At 36.0% G+C, this 14,315-nt stretch overlaps 1 protein-coding gene across 3 annotated transcripts; it reads right to left on the bottom strand.

Annotated features, from left to right (window-relative positions):
* Positions 1 to 1,374: 1,374 nt before the first annotated feature.
* LOC113349044 (regulator of telomere elongation helicase 1 homolog) lies at positions 1,375 to 14,113 on the bottom strand. Of its 3 annotated transcripts, none has more exons than XM_026592964.1 (25): positions 13,931 to 14,113; positions 13,571 to 13,827; positions 12,573 to 12,712; positions 12,303 to 12,384; positions 12,006 to 12,153; positions 11,097 to 11,259; positions 9,978 to 10,154; positions 9,728 to 9,861; positions 9,246 to 9,291; positions 8,226 to 8,370; positions 7,982 to 8,136; positions 7,795 to 7,886; positions 7,602 to 7,709; positions 7,396 to 7,464; positions 7,066 to 7,152; positions 6,248 to 6,307; positions 6,036 to 6,151; positions 5,191 to 5,248; positions 5,010 to 5,115; positions 4,192 to 4,272; positions 3,770 to 3,852; positions 3,060 to 3,653; positions 2,692 to 2,837; positions 2,004 to 2,094; positions 1,375 to 1,700 (listed from the first exon to the last, which is right to left on the bottom strand). In XM_026592964.1, exons 1-24 carry the CDS (start codon positions 14,030 to 14,032, stop codon positions 2,031 to 2,033), a joined length of 3,213 nt encoding a protein of 1,070 aa, XP_026448749.1. In that variant the 5' UTR covers positions 14,033 to 14,113; the 3' UTR covers positions 1,375 to 1,700; positions 2,004 to 2,030. The 3 variants fall into 3 exon arrangements, with proteins under 3 accessions (XP_026448749.1, XP_026448750.1, XP_026448751.1); XM_026592965.1 differs by having other exon boundaries at positions 3,770 to 3,840; XM_026592966.1 differs by lacking the exon at positions 13,931 to 14,113 and having other exon boundaries at positions 12,573 to 12,723; positions 13,571 to 13,710.
* Positions 14,114 to 14,315: the final 202 nt, after the last annotated feature.

Raw genomic sequence — 14,315 nt, 5'->3', positions numbered from 1 at the left:
CCATTACTTGTCATTCGTTTTTAGTTGAATAAATGAGAACTAATCATCAATGAGTTGAAAATGGAAGTTGCAGAGAGGTTTAATGGAGTTTTCTTTTCAGTAAAAAGTTCGGTTATCACAAATTATTTTTTTCTTAACCGAACTCAAAGTTCGATTGATTCGCAAAAAAATACTTTTAACCGAACTCCTTGTATTAGACAATACAAGTCCATAAGTTCGGTTCGTTCGCAGAATTATTAAGTTTTCTTTGTAATCGAACTCTACCTATAAGCCCAGTTCGGTTGATTCGCAAAATATGTTGAAGTTTGCGAACCAACCGAACTTCTAACACTAGGTTACTTTCAACCTGAAGTTCGGCTGGGAACTTGGTTGCTTTGAAGTTTGCGAACTAACCGAACACACAAGATGTACTCAAATAAATTGTCAAGTTCAAAGTTCGGTTACCTACCATTTTATCCTAGGTAACCGAACATTGCTCTGTACGACCAAAACCTCCATTAACGAGCGAGTTCGGTAACCTGCGTGTTTGGAAAAAGTAACCGAACTACACTTTCAGGTGTGTTCGGTTACATGTTCTTGACATATGGTAACCGAATTACACTTTCAGATGTGTTCGGTTACATGTTGTTGATATATGGTTAACCGAACTGGCCCAAATTTACATAGAAAAATTCATTTTTTTGAAAGTTTGGAGCAATTCAACCAACATTATCTAAGTTTGAGGCATACCTGGGTACCCAAATACCGTTCCTGCGGTTGTGGTTGGTAAAATCCATCGTTTTTCACGTTTTTCTTCTTCATCTTCTGTAACTTTACTCTCTCAATAATTCTACTTCTTTAAAAAAAAAAACTCATCTGATTTTTTAATCTCACTAATTATCTTTAACTTAATCATCTCACTAATCATTACACTAACTATTATTAACACTAGCTAATCATCACCCAAAATTAATCAGGAGGATAATTTAGGTATTAATATAAATATCTAGATAAGGGGTGACCTAGATTTACTTCTAATGTCTTTACCCAAAATAAAACCATGATCCCCCGAGAAAACCATGGTCCCAAAAAAATCGTTCAAAAAAAAAATAGAGCACCAAGTTTAATTTTTATGCACCATTTGAGATGTTTAGGTTCCAAACATGGATTTGAAACCTCAGTTAGCACCAACAGTTGTCAGTCATTGAAACTCGGTGAAGCGACCTTGGAGAGGTTAGAGAGTGGGAGGCAACTTATAAGCACAAGCTGCACAACTGTGAAATCCTGTCTAGCATTTCCATCCAAAATCTAAATATCGTTTGAAGTCTGAACCGGCTTTCAATTCTTTCCTTGTCAACACTTAGATCATGTATACCTCAATTATTCTTTGCACAATTTTCTAAAAAGAATACTACCATGTACCAATTGTGCACATGGTAGATTTTTTCTAAAATTACACATTTAATTTCATTACATTTGAAGCTCTCTCAAGAACACTGTTAACAGTTAAGACTTGTCCAAAACAAAACTCTTACTTCAATAACCGCAATGATGATACTCAGAGTACGGATAACCTTCTCCAAAGCTCACTTGTGGTGTGACGGAAGTAGTATGCAAATCACCTCAAAAATAGGAACAACGTCACAAGTCAGAGAAATTATACCTCCCACATATCTGGGTCCCTTCAAGAGTGCTAATACAGGAGTTGGCATGAGGCTTTCCTGAATGAGTAAATCCACAATACAAAAAACATCTTAAACTTTCTATGACGGCTATAACGGAATACCAGGCTACCAAACAAAAAATGCTGCAAAACTAAACATAGGAAGCAAAAGACATAGATTAACCGGCATATATGCATGTGACAGTTAACAAACTAGCATTCCTTTCTCTAACTACAATATTACTGTTCATTTATTTATTTTTAACATTTTATCGGAATTTATTTTTATAAAAGCCACTAAAAGAAGTATACAGTTCCAATTTTAGGGAAAGTGATGACAGCAATGATGATATTTGCTTACCGAAACAATTACTGAATGCACATTGCATCATGAGTTTTTAAGATACTGCTCGTACATAGGACGATACTTTGCAGGGACAAAATCCTTAAACCTGGTGGAAGTGGCATACATCAAATAGTTAAGATCTCATAAGCCTCAAAGAGTTATATGAATACAGGTAGCTTTGGCTGGAATCCTTGTCACGCATAATTAGCTCAACAAGCAAATGTTTTCCTGATAAGTGTGATTTGATTATGTGTCTAATATATAGGAAATCCATAATTTAATTTTAAAAGTACTGAATAATAGTCTGAGGCTACACACTATCACAGTAAGGTAGATCACTTCCAAGGAACTGCACACAATGTATTTGTATTGCTTTAGCTATTATATTCTAAGATGGTTGGAATCTATAAATAGGCTCCCGCTAAATTTATGAGCTTGTAAATGAGAGTTAACCTTGAGAGTTTTTTTTCCACAACCCAACCACATGATTGAGATACCTTACTAAGTTTAGCTAGAAATTGATTGCTTCTGTGATGAGGCTTTACAAGCCTGAATAATACTATAAAGACACCCACATTAAAAAGCTTTTACTCATGAAGACCATGCCATTGTTGCTTAAGCCAAGTTCTTTTTACTAATTACGTGAAATCTATCTCAATAAGATAAATAACCAATGCAAAATAGTATAAGGTAAAGAATATACCTTGTTAGTAGAAGAAACCTCTCTGGAGTGGAAAATAACCTCACAATCGACTGCAGCACATCATTTATCTTCATCGTTTTAGACTTCAGTGCCTTCATATACCCCACAAACTCTTTATATTCCTCGGGTGTGAGCTTCTCTTGAACCTATGAATTGAGTATGAAAAATCAGCTCCCACAATCCAACTTTTGTCCTTTTTTTTTTCCAATCTAATGAAGATACGGAATCAATTATTGTGCGACAAGAAAATTAACTACGAAACATGTATAGGGTTGTCAAAGAAAATCAAAAGACTTGAAAAGATGCTTAACATTGACCTAAAGAAGTTTAACTTAAGCTTAACCTTAGTAGGTTTAAGAGTACTTAACCTTGATCAGAAAATTAGCTCCTCTGGTTTCCTCGCCACTAGGTGCAGGACCAGTAGAAACGTGCTTGTGTTTTAAATCAGTTTTCTCTGTTCTAATATCATCCTCAAGCACAACCACAGTATCTACTTGCGCATGTTGCATACCTTTAATCCTAATACTATTATCATCAAGATCTTCTGACTTGCATTGAGAGACCTGTGACTGATTTCCATGTTTGGCGGAGGAATTTGTATTGAATGCTAAATCAGTATCCGACTTCAGTATTTTAGGTTTCTTTGAAGAACAGGCTACAATAAATTTGGATGTGCTCAACTGTTCATCCCAATGTGAATTACTAGTCAAATCAACCACTTCAGATTTCTGATATGGAAGGTCATTCCTCTCTGAATCAGAACTAGAAGTCTGCAATTTGTTTCCTCTATGTAATCCTCTTAAGTGATTAAAGGTTGAGGGGCTACTATGGACGTGAGGACTTAGAATTGACTGGTTGGCAGCTACAACTCTTTCCATATGGTTACTAATGTTGCTTCTTCTACTGGCTGCAAGATCAGAAGATAATAAACCTTCCGAGCCATTATTTTCTGTTGAAGTAGCCTGTAGAGAGAAAGTCATTATTGTAAGAAACTGTTGTTTTAACAAAGTATTCGCATCAGAGAAAAAAATCATACAGTAAAACATTCGCTTGCAAATCAACAGCATTTAGAAATTACCAAACGCTTTTGCGTTTTCATTGTAGAAAACATGTCCAGAGACTCGTTGACCTTTACCCCGCCACTGTTACCTAAATGAGAAACTTCACAATTAGCAACAGACACACGTTAGATTGAGTTGCAATTACAATACCACGTCTCGCTAACATATGCCTTAAACCTCATGACTTCGTAGATGATAAACATTATGAAAGGCTAAAATCTGTTTGCACTTTGAAAACGGATGAATCTATTAGATAGATTGGTTGCCAATATTATTTGTTACCACAGTATAGACTACACACAGAACGATTCTACAGTTTTCAGTTTGATGTACAATCAAACCCTTAAACCAGGTGTAAATTTTTAAAATAGATAGACAAGATCAGGTTTCCCAACAGTGATTGCATCTAAATGTTAAAAGCAAGGAATGTAACGCATACCATGGACCAGATTTGATGACTGCAATACCGATAAACTATCTTGCATCCGTTCATTCAGCATTGAGTTTGTAGCATGAGAGCCTGCTTAGAAGAATTAAACAACAAAAACGATGAATATTTTTGTTGAGCACAGATTTATCTGCCATTTAAATAATTTGTTTAGAAATAAAAAATCTCCAAAGACTGATTGAGGGATAGTTTTTTCCGTTCTTCGCAGGAAAATTATGAAATTAATAAACAACGAAAACTGAAAATTCAACTAAAAGATTCTTAGACAATATCTAGTAATTTTGAGACTGCCATTAGAAACCAAGGAAATATAATTCTGATGAGTAGTTAACTAAAAGAAGACATTGGGAAAGAAAAGAAATTTGAACCACGCATGTCATGCATAAGCAGAACATCATACTCATACAAAAACATAGTTCCTGAACAGAGTTGTTGAAAATCAATTTGGTAGTTACACAAGATTGATTCACAAGGGACTAAGGATTGTCGACATGCCATTTATTTTATAAATTATCAAATGCTGTTTCTATTTGGTAAAAGAAAGTGATTTGACAAAAGTAGAACTTATTTTTTTGTGCAACTATTATATTATAAATTATACTATTTTTTTGCATCAGTTTTTTGGAGTGGCTCTAGATTCTACAATACCATACTAGAAACTCAATCCCTTGCAGGCATGGACAAATCGAATGATGTCTTTGTGACAAACTAGTATCCTTTTTAAGCAACTAGAGTAAAAGAACATGCAAAACAGAATATAGAATTACAAATAGAACATAAAAGAGGGGACTTGGATATGTTAGACTTACGCTTTCCTATGTTCTGTGTTGACTTTGGCTTCATAGGATTAGATATCTTTATATCTCGGAAAAAACGAGTCAATGTGAAGACTGCTTCCCCAAATTTAGAGTAGCACTGTCAACATAGCAGCTAAGTTTAGAGATAAGGATTTGTGAACCAAATTGTTTAAAACAAATCCTGTAAACACACCTTAATATGAGGTTGCATCCAAAGCGACATTTGCTTCTGATTATTTGGATATGCAAACCTGTGGACACAACAGAAATGGGTTTATCAAATGGAAGTTTAAAACATAGCAATCTTCTTAATCCTGTGAATTTTGGATTGATACACTAACATGAAAGAGATCCTCAGTCTCGTTGATACACATTTCCCAAGTGTCAATATGGGTTTCCTTTTAGGATACGAGCAATAAGCCATAAATACTAGCAAAAGGGACTTAAAACTAATACATATGCGAAACAAACATCAAAATTGGAAAATATGAGTGGGACAATGTGGCAATTAAAGAAACACAGAGATCCATCACCAAAATTTGTTTGACGCCTTTAACTTCCTACTGCACCATAGCATAACTGCTACTTTTTTTCAGAATTCAGCGGAATGGGAATAATTGCTCATACATAAACTACGCTAAACTCAGCAATTAGAGGTTTAGAATTTGAATCACAAACAAAATATAGATAAGCATGCTAAAGGACTTTCTGTCCTCTGGTTTATATTTGTCGCACTACTTGTGGGTTGAGTTAACAGAGGGATTCATTATATTGGTTTATCGTCCCGGTTGAGAGTAATAATTATTTTTCTAACCTTCCTGGGGAGATTGTTGGCGTAGTTTTATCCATACCATGGGGGATCCCTTACTTAAGGTCGTATATGGTTTTTCTTGGGATTTCCTTAGCTTTGTAGAAAGGGTGTGGGCTACATCCTGCTTTCTTGTTCTTTTCTATATTTGATTAAACGTCTCTAATTAAAAACAAATATGGAAGGGGGTTTGCCTTAAATTTCAGCCAGAGATTAGTGTAAAACTGAACCTTTCGTCACAGAATATTATTGCTCCATAATCATGGCGATGACGGATGACACGGCCTACAGCCTGATTGACAGCCCTTGATGCTTGCTGGCTGTACCACTCCTCTCCAGTCAAACCCTGCAGCTTTAGCCATTAAAGAATAGGACTAGCTAGAGATTCACTATAACCAATAAGAACAATGTGTAGATCCACATCTGGGCAGATTGTTTTCACCTTTTGTCCATTCTTTTGTGTCAAAGCTTGTTGATCCAAGTATTCACGTTTAAGACGAACCTACCATACAAAAATCAGGTTAAGAAATCCATTAAAGCATGACCTCATGCACATGAAGAGGTAATATGAGATAACACAACTTTTATTGAAGAAAACAGAATATATCCAAATAAAGACAGTGCCTGGTTCAGTGTCACAGAATGAATATAAAACAAACATTCACCAAACAGCGGATACACCATAACCCAAGTTTGTAATTGCAGAACCCATGAGCAAAAAGTCTATGGAATCCTCGGAACTCCAATATGCATAAACTATGGATAATTCACCTTACAAACTTAAAGTCAATAACACAGGTTTACTGCATAAAAAAATTTATAAACCCATCATGACCACATTTTTCAGATGTACAGTTATCTCCTGAAACTTCAATCTCTTGTCAGGTTTAGCAAGTTAAAACCACCACGAAACAAAAGGAAGACTTGAGGAGTAGTCAGAAACCAAACAAGCCAAAAGCCTAAAACAATATACAAATTAGAAGCTACACATGGAGATGGAGGGCTAAACTGACAGATAAGGATCGAATTCTGACAGGCAGGAATGAATCTCATCGGCTCTAAGATTAGATAAATTTTTTGAACAGAAACAATCTTCTCGAACATTGCGTATGTGTGGACAGTCACGACTGTTTCAAGAAGGCAGCTCAAGAACATATTGATCCCTAAAACAAATTTCATAACACATCTAAAATACTACTTAGTGTGCCAAATGACATAGGAGGTTTATTAAGGGGGAACTGATGGAAGTTTTGGCAATACCTTAGGCTCATTCCTCATGGCAAATGGCATACCAATGATTATGACACCTCTCCCAGCATGGTCGGCAAAATCTAATCCCTCGCTCACCTAACAGGCCAATTACATTGAATAAAAAAAAATACAACAGTTAAAACCATGTAAAAGAGGACTGACATAATCTATCCAAAAATTAAGTTGCTCACCTAACAGGCAAATTACACAGAAAAAAAGAAAGTACAAACAGTTAGAATCATGTACAAGAGGACTGACATAATCAATCAAAAAATTTACTTGCTATCCTTCAATAAGATAATGTGGGTGAGTACTAAAATGTTGAACATAAAAACATACCTTGCCACGGCAAACAGCAAAAAAGATTGCACCAGAAGTAGAGGAGTCTTTTAACTTAGTAGCGTAGTCCTGCAAATGAACCATCACCCACCCAATGAGTAGATGATTTTTATCTACAGAAGATAATAGAAGAATCTTGTATCAAAGAAAATGTATATAAATAACAAAATTTGATCTTTCGTTTCTTTTTATCGTTCTTCTTTTACCTCAATAGCGGAAGAGAACAGTGAAGATTGCCTGGGTTCCACCACAGGCTGCTTATTTTTGCATATCCTTTCCCAGATAGTGGTCGAGGTTGTGGAGCCTGCATGACCCTAAATATTTCATTATCATTTCGGTTTCTAAATGATAGCCACGATTAATAACTCAAACAGTTGAAGAGCTTGATTAATTTAATACCAAATCCTTCCAGCAACCAATGCACTGGTCCAGTAAGTAGTAGGATGGGAAGAAAACAAGAAGCCCATCCGGTACAATCCGAGCAAAATTTGCTGCAGAGCATGGAAAGTCACAAAAAGGTATTAGCTTTTTAAACCTATGACAAAAAGACAAACTCAGTTTAGGGATCTTGTTGTCTTGTATGTACCAATAGCATTCCCAAGTTCTTGCTTATATTCTATGGAGTCTCGATTCCGATAAGAAGAATTAAAAGAGCGAGCAGATGGACCACCAGATACGACTCCAGCCCAAATTTGGTTTGCTGAAATAACATGAGGATTCTCTAACCGAATAGGAAATTCTCTACAAATCAAGAAACACTTTTGAGTATGAGGAATCGAACAAGAAATGTTACGGACAGAATAAATTGTACAACTATAAAACAGACTTACAACTTCAGTTCCTGCGCAAACGAGTCCAAGGGAGATAATGTGCCAGATGTTAAAATGATAGAACCAACACCCAACTTGGAGAATTCAGCCATTGTGATCCCAGGATTGAAGCACCACCAGCTGAGCGTTCTTGATGTCTTTTTGGCTAAAACAGCACCAAGTACATTACAAACTATAAATGGATCTGTGGACGGTTGAATCTTCACTTTCATTTTTCTTTTTTCTTTTTCCTTTTTTTTTTTTTTTTTGGTTCAACACAGAAATTAAAGGGATAAATTATAATACAGGTAGAACAATCTTAACAATTCTGATACAATGTTACATGTGCCAGCGTCATGATTTATGTGAGTGCTTGCGAATGAATATGTTCAACAGATGCATTCTGCAAGGAATTTTATATTCAGTCATCAACAGAACCACTTTCACTATCGCATCTAATGCATGTGACTGAGCATCATCACACTAGCGTTGTTGCACCACAACCAAGATAAAGTGATTAACACAGTACTATGTTATAACCTAGTGATCGGTTGACAACAGTGGCGGAACCAAGGGTGGGCTAGACCTGGCTCTAGCCCCCAAAAAAATTTAAAATTAGTAATCATCCCTTTACTCATCTCATGCTTTATGGTTACTCCTACACAATATTTAAGTTTAGTCCGCCGAATTATTTGCATAGTTTAGCTCACCCAAGTCTTAGTATTTTGCATGGTTGTGCCCACCCAAGTCCTAGTATTTGTATCACATCCCTAGCTCTATACATATGTAGTAAAAAATAAACACCCAAAAGTAGTACATGAACCAAAAATCATCGAGTTTGCATGCATTTTTTTAAAAAAATCTACACATTTGATTTGCTAAAAAAATATACATATTTAGCCCCCCTCAATATTGAATCCTGGTTTCGCCACTGGTTGACAAAGATCAAAAACAATAATAAAACCTGAAAGGAGAAATATGGATCAAGCACATACTATATACACTGATTCTTGATCTTCAAAAAATTGGTTTGCATTATACCTTTAACGGATTCTGAGCCATAGGCTTCAACTTCTTGCACATGAACCTTCATTCAACAAGAAACAAAGAAAGTCAGAGTCACACATCCAGTTATGCCCATGTAAGGGAACCACAGGAAGATAATCGACATTGAGTTGTGACCACAGAGATCGTCCTAGAAAAAAATAGGAAAGACAAATGAAGTAACAGTTTGAATAATTGCAGCTCCAGTACTAGTAAGTTTCTAATTAAGTTTCTTGATAAAACTGGATGGCCATAACCTCCCAACTTTTGATCAGTTTGGAAGTAAAAGTGCTGTGATTTTATGCAAAGATAGGCTACATGGATATTACTCAGCTCGGAAGAAGGAATACTTTCAAGTTGCGGCTATGATCACTAAGTTACTTAAAGACCTTAGTGACACAGCAACACCAATACTATGAGGTATGTAAGAAAATGGCAATAATCCATATCCTACAGGATCACATAAGACACCAACTTACACGGTAGGATTTTGAATGAGCCACTTCACCATTATTGAAGATTGTCTTAAGAATGTCACTCATACTTTCCAGACGGCATGCTGTGGTGCTCTTTTGCTTGTTGGTGTTTGATCCACTTTCAGTTGCACTTTCAGCTAAATTTGATTAAACAAAACTAAATAAATAAATTTGCCATCTGAAATGTCTAAGAGTATTTAACACTGCACCATATAGGTAGCAAAGCTCAAGGCAGCAGCCTAATTTAGCTTACCATCCTCAAGAAGCAAAGAAGCGTTCTCAATTGTATCGATTAGCATATTTGATGTTTCGTGTGTGATGTTTAGTTCAGTAAGTAACTCATATATGTAAGGCCCTGGTCGAGTAAAACCCAATTCTTTGGAATCAATAGAAACTTCAGCTATCCGCTTCTCCAGCTTCAGTAAGAGAGCTGTCAGCATTGAAATGTAAAAGTAAAATAGATGAAATAAAAATAAACACGATAACATGTTGGCAACAAAGTATTAAGAAAGAATAAATAAATCCTTCTACCAAATAACTTTGAAGAAAAATGACCAACAGTACCGAGTGGTCTAAAGAAAAATGTTGCAGCTTTGCAAACAATTTATTTATTTTGAAAATTTTGGGTTTAAAATTGTTAGAAGAGGTATGATTCCCACTGTAACTTCTCAGTTCTTTCCTGATTTATAAATACCTGATCGTTAAACATTGTATGAACTATGACGATTGGCATACTATTTTCAGTCTTTGGAAATATCAAAAGCGGGAAAACTCAGATTATTGGATATTTATAACTGGGATTTCATACTGCATTAAAGAAGTATATCTACACCTAATAGAATGACTACAGCACGTGATGCAAATAGTTAGAGAAGCTTCAAATAGGTTTTCCATTTACAACACTGAAAAGGAAGCAGCAAAAAAAAGGAGAGAGACCTGGGGGAGGTGAGCTCAAAATCCTCATTGAATTACTTAAGGAAGTCGAGCTCGGCTGGGAACTTGATAAGACCTTTTACTTAAGCAGAATCACAAACGAAAACAGATTACCAGACTTTAAACAGGAACCTCTAGAACTAACAAGCAAGTGAGGAAATTGAACACTTGCACCACATGCAGACAGAAATCAGGACCATCAATTCTGTTGGGGATTTGGCTCGACCCAAGCCCATAAGATTAGTCCCACATGGGATAACCGGAGTTCTAGATGGACGCTAATAAGGTGTGGAATCTCCCTACATAGTACCGAGGCCTTTTCGATTAAAACCCCACACCTGTCTGGCCAAAGGTGGTGAAAGTGGGGACAATATCGGTACTATGTAACGTCCGCAGGATCCATCAAATTCATCAGAATTTAAATTGCCTACTCATTTACCTTTAAGAATAGCAAAGTTATCTGGATTCAGAGATTTTTCATTTGATTTTTCAATTGCCCTCCTTGCAACAGCAAGGTCAATACACTTTTTTGCTTCAGATATGCAAGCAGTAAGCAGCCCAGATGGCAAGTCAAAGGAGGCTGCATCTGCACAAATGCCTTCCTGCAGTCCAAAAGATAATATACTACATACATTAGAAGCAGCTGCATATCATGAAATAAACAAGAAGGGAAAATCAAAGACTATAATCAAAATGACATGCTTGCATGAAATAATTTATATTAGGATCATTTTGACTCAGGTTTTGCATGCCCTTTTCTGTTCTATACTTACTCTGACAATTCATAACATTTATTGAGTTCAGGGTGTGTGCTCAGCTCAGTTTATTTGGTACAAGAAGAATTAGATAATGTTTTCTGTTTTCCTTTTGTTGGTTGAATTGGTTTTGTGTGTGGTGCTTTTTCACCCTGCTTACACTCTGCTGATGCAATTGTGTGGAGATGATGCAAAGGGGTTTCTTTATCAATATCAGAAAATTTTCCTTATCACCTAGATCAACAGTATTTGTTGGATCATCTCCATGGGATGCCCACATGTTGGTGTTAATGGTCATAAGAATCATTGCAATAGGTCTTTTCTTGAACTGTAAAATGAGTAAGCAAAACAAAAGGCCATGTAATCCATCTGTGAGTGGACACTTCTTTGGTATAAAATCTAATATAAGGAGTAAGGTCAAGTGCAGGGCATGTGAACAGCAGCACAGGCCTCCTACAATTAGTATCTTTTTATATCCTTCCTTTTTGTTTTTATTGTAGAGATAATTGGTATTACTAAAGTACTTACGTAGAAGAGAAGAGAAAAATAGGGTAAATCCTATTATCACAGAAAAAAATCATGAGCGGTCTTACCAAGTTGTGGGCTTCATCGAATATAAGTACACAATTTTGAAAGTCAATTGCAAGAGAACCGCGGTTACCATGGTCGATGAGATAGTTATACGGAGCAAATACAATATCGACAACCTTGTGGAGCTCTCGAGATACGTAATAAGGGCACCTGTGAAGTGGTTTAAGATTCCATACTTCAGTGAAAGAAAACAAATAATATCAACCAAGAATATGTATTTGTAGCATTTTAATAATGAACCTATTAGTAATAGCTCTTTAACTCTGTTAAAACAAAGATGTCAAAGAGTGATAACATACGCTCCGTGACTTCTTCCAATGTTGACCAGGTCCTCTATATCAACAGGTTCGTCTCCAAGATAAGGATTACCCTTTAAATAGTCTAACAGAAAAAAGATGAATCAGTACATGTAACATAAAACTGAAAAAGAAAAAGAAAAAATAGCATTAAAAGTGGAATAGATTCAAAACATCAAAATTCAAGTTAAGTCAAAGAAGCTTTCAGCTAATGGAAAAGAGTTAGTCGGAAAAAAAAAAAAAAAGTCATCTAAACGAGGTAAAATCCCAAACCTGGAACTTGTCTTTGATGCTTGCACTCGCGTTTTTTACAAATAAAATGACAGGCATTTGTTTGAGCTTTCCCCTGAAGCATTTTTACACTATCGTGAATGCACAACTGCTCCCGCGAACCTAGCACAGTCATTTTGGGCCTGCAGGTTCTCTAACATTTAGGAGTTAAAATCTTCAGATTTCGTGCAGGCAAAGATAAAGCATCAAAACAAACAAGAACATCGAAATAATGCAGCAGTTAAAGGTACTGGGACAAATAATTTGAGTTGCCTGGAAGAAAAGAAAAACTGCAAGAAAATGGAATAAGTTTTTAAATAATATGGGCACAAATAATTAAGCTTGGCATGTTCAAAATCTTACAATAAATCAAGGTTATGCAAACCTGCCCGCTGGTATCAGCCCTCTTTCCTTGGTTTAGAGGGCCTTTTTGTAAGAAGGTTTGAGCCTATAGTCATCAAAGCTAATGCTTCAGACCGCATACCACCAAAAGTGACTAAATCGTTGAGTCACTCTAGACAAGCAACACAATACTATGTTGTTACACTTAGGATTTTCAGTGACAGCAACTAAGGCAAAAGTTCCAAATGATAATATATCAGCATTACTGAAGTTGATAAATTATGCTTTCGTCGGGGCCATGTAGCCCCATAACTATGTTCTTACACATAGGGTTTTCAGTGAGAGCAACTATGGCTGAATACACAAATGATGATATATCAGTATATCACTAATACTCGTGTGGGAAACTTCACATTTCCGACGGGGCTGTACTGCTAATTGGAAAAAAAAGTCGCACGACTTTTTCATGTTCTTCTTTATTTATAAGATTTTAGTGTTAGGAAAAGTGTGAAACCTAATTTGATTGAAGATTTGACTTTGCAAACCACGCCCCAACTTGGCGAACCAACATTTTGGAGGTTTGATTAGTCATGGTGATATCAAACTCATTCGAATAGTGCAACAATAACCATAAACAATGCGAGTCATATATGTCTAACCTGTAATTAGTTCTTTTCAATTCTTGAATAACTTGCTGGAGCTGGCTATGAGTTCTTGAAGTGTACACTATAGTAGGTAAACCAGTATTTTTCTTTTCAGATTGTGAACTTGGTCCATCATCTTTATTTCCTTTACCTTTAAATGCAGAAACTCCATGAGAGAAGGCACCTAAGCTTTTTCTCCACGCTAATGTTGCACAAAGAAGACATAATGTTTTCCCTGTACCAGTTGGACTCTCCAATAATGCATTAGATTTCTACACATCAAAAGAAAAATTACAAATCACTTCTTATTACTAAAAGAAAAATTCATTTAGATCTGCTCAAACACACAATTAGGGTTTAGTTTGGAGAACTTACAGTTTGTAAAGATTCAATGACTTTCTCCATGTAAACAATTTGACAATCGTATGCCTCGAAAGGGAAATCGACATTGATTCCCCTTATTTTGTAGATTGGCATCGATTTTCAACCTATGATTCACCTTTTGAGCGTGAAGATATGGGGAAAACCATGAATCCAGAGAAACGCTGGTTTCCGACCAACCCTAGAAAATGAAAAACCTTTACAAGGTTGGGACCCTACAAGGTTTTAACAAGAGTGCCTTGCTCCCGCCAACGAGGGTATTTAAGTAATAACATCCCATAATATGTAAGCGGAGTGTTTGGGTTACACCTTAAAAATTACTCACGAGTTCTTTAAAAGAAAAATAAAAAAATACAGTACTCATTTTGAAAAGTCAGAA

Source organism: Papaver somniferum, chromosome 2, assembly GCF_003573695.1.
Source record: "Papaver somniferum cultivar HN1 chromosome 2, ASM357369v1, whole genome shotgun sequence".
Lineage (NCBI taxonomy): Eukaryota > Viridiplantae > Streptophyta > Magnoliopsida > Ranunculales > Papaveraceae > Papaver > Papaver somniferum.
Note: the sequence above shows the minus strand (reverse complement) of the source record. Positions and strands in the feature narration are given on the sequence as shown.

Excerpts from the sequence above, each read along its gene's own strand:
- LOC113349044 (XM_026592964.1), bottom strand. The coding sequence starts at position 14,032 with ATGCCAATCTACAAAATAAGGGGAATCAATGTCGATTTCCCTTTCGAG. Across the intron at positions 13,828-13,930 it reads TCATTGAATCTTTACAAACT|AAATCTAATGCATTATTGGA; the intron begins GTAAGTTCTCCA and ends TTTGATGTGTAG. Across the intron at positions 9,292-9,727 it reads CTCATTCAAAATCCTACCGT|GTTCATGTGCAAGAAGTTGA; the intron begins GTAAGTTGGTGT and ends TGTTGAATGAAG.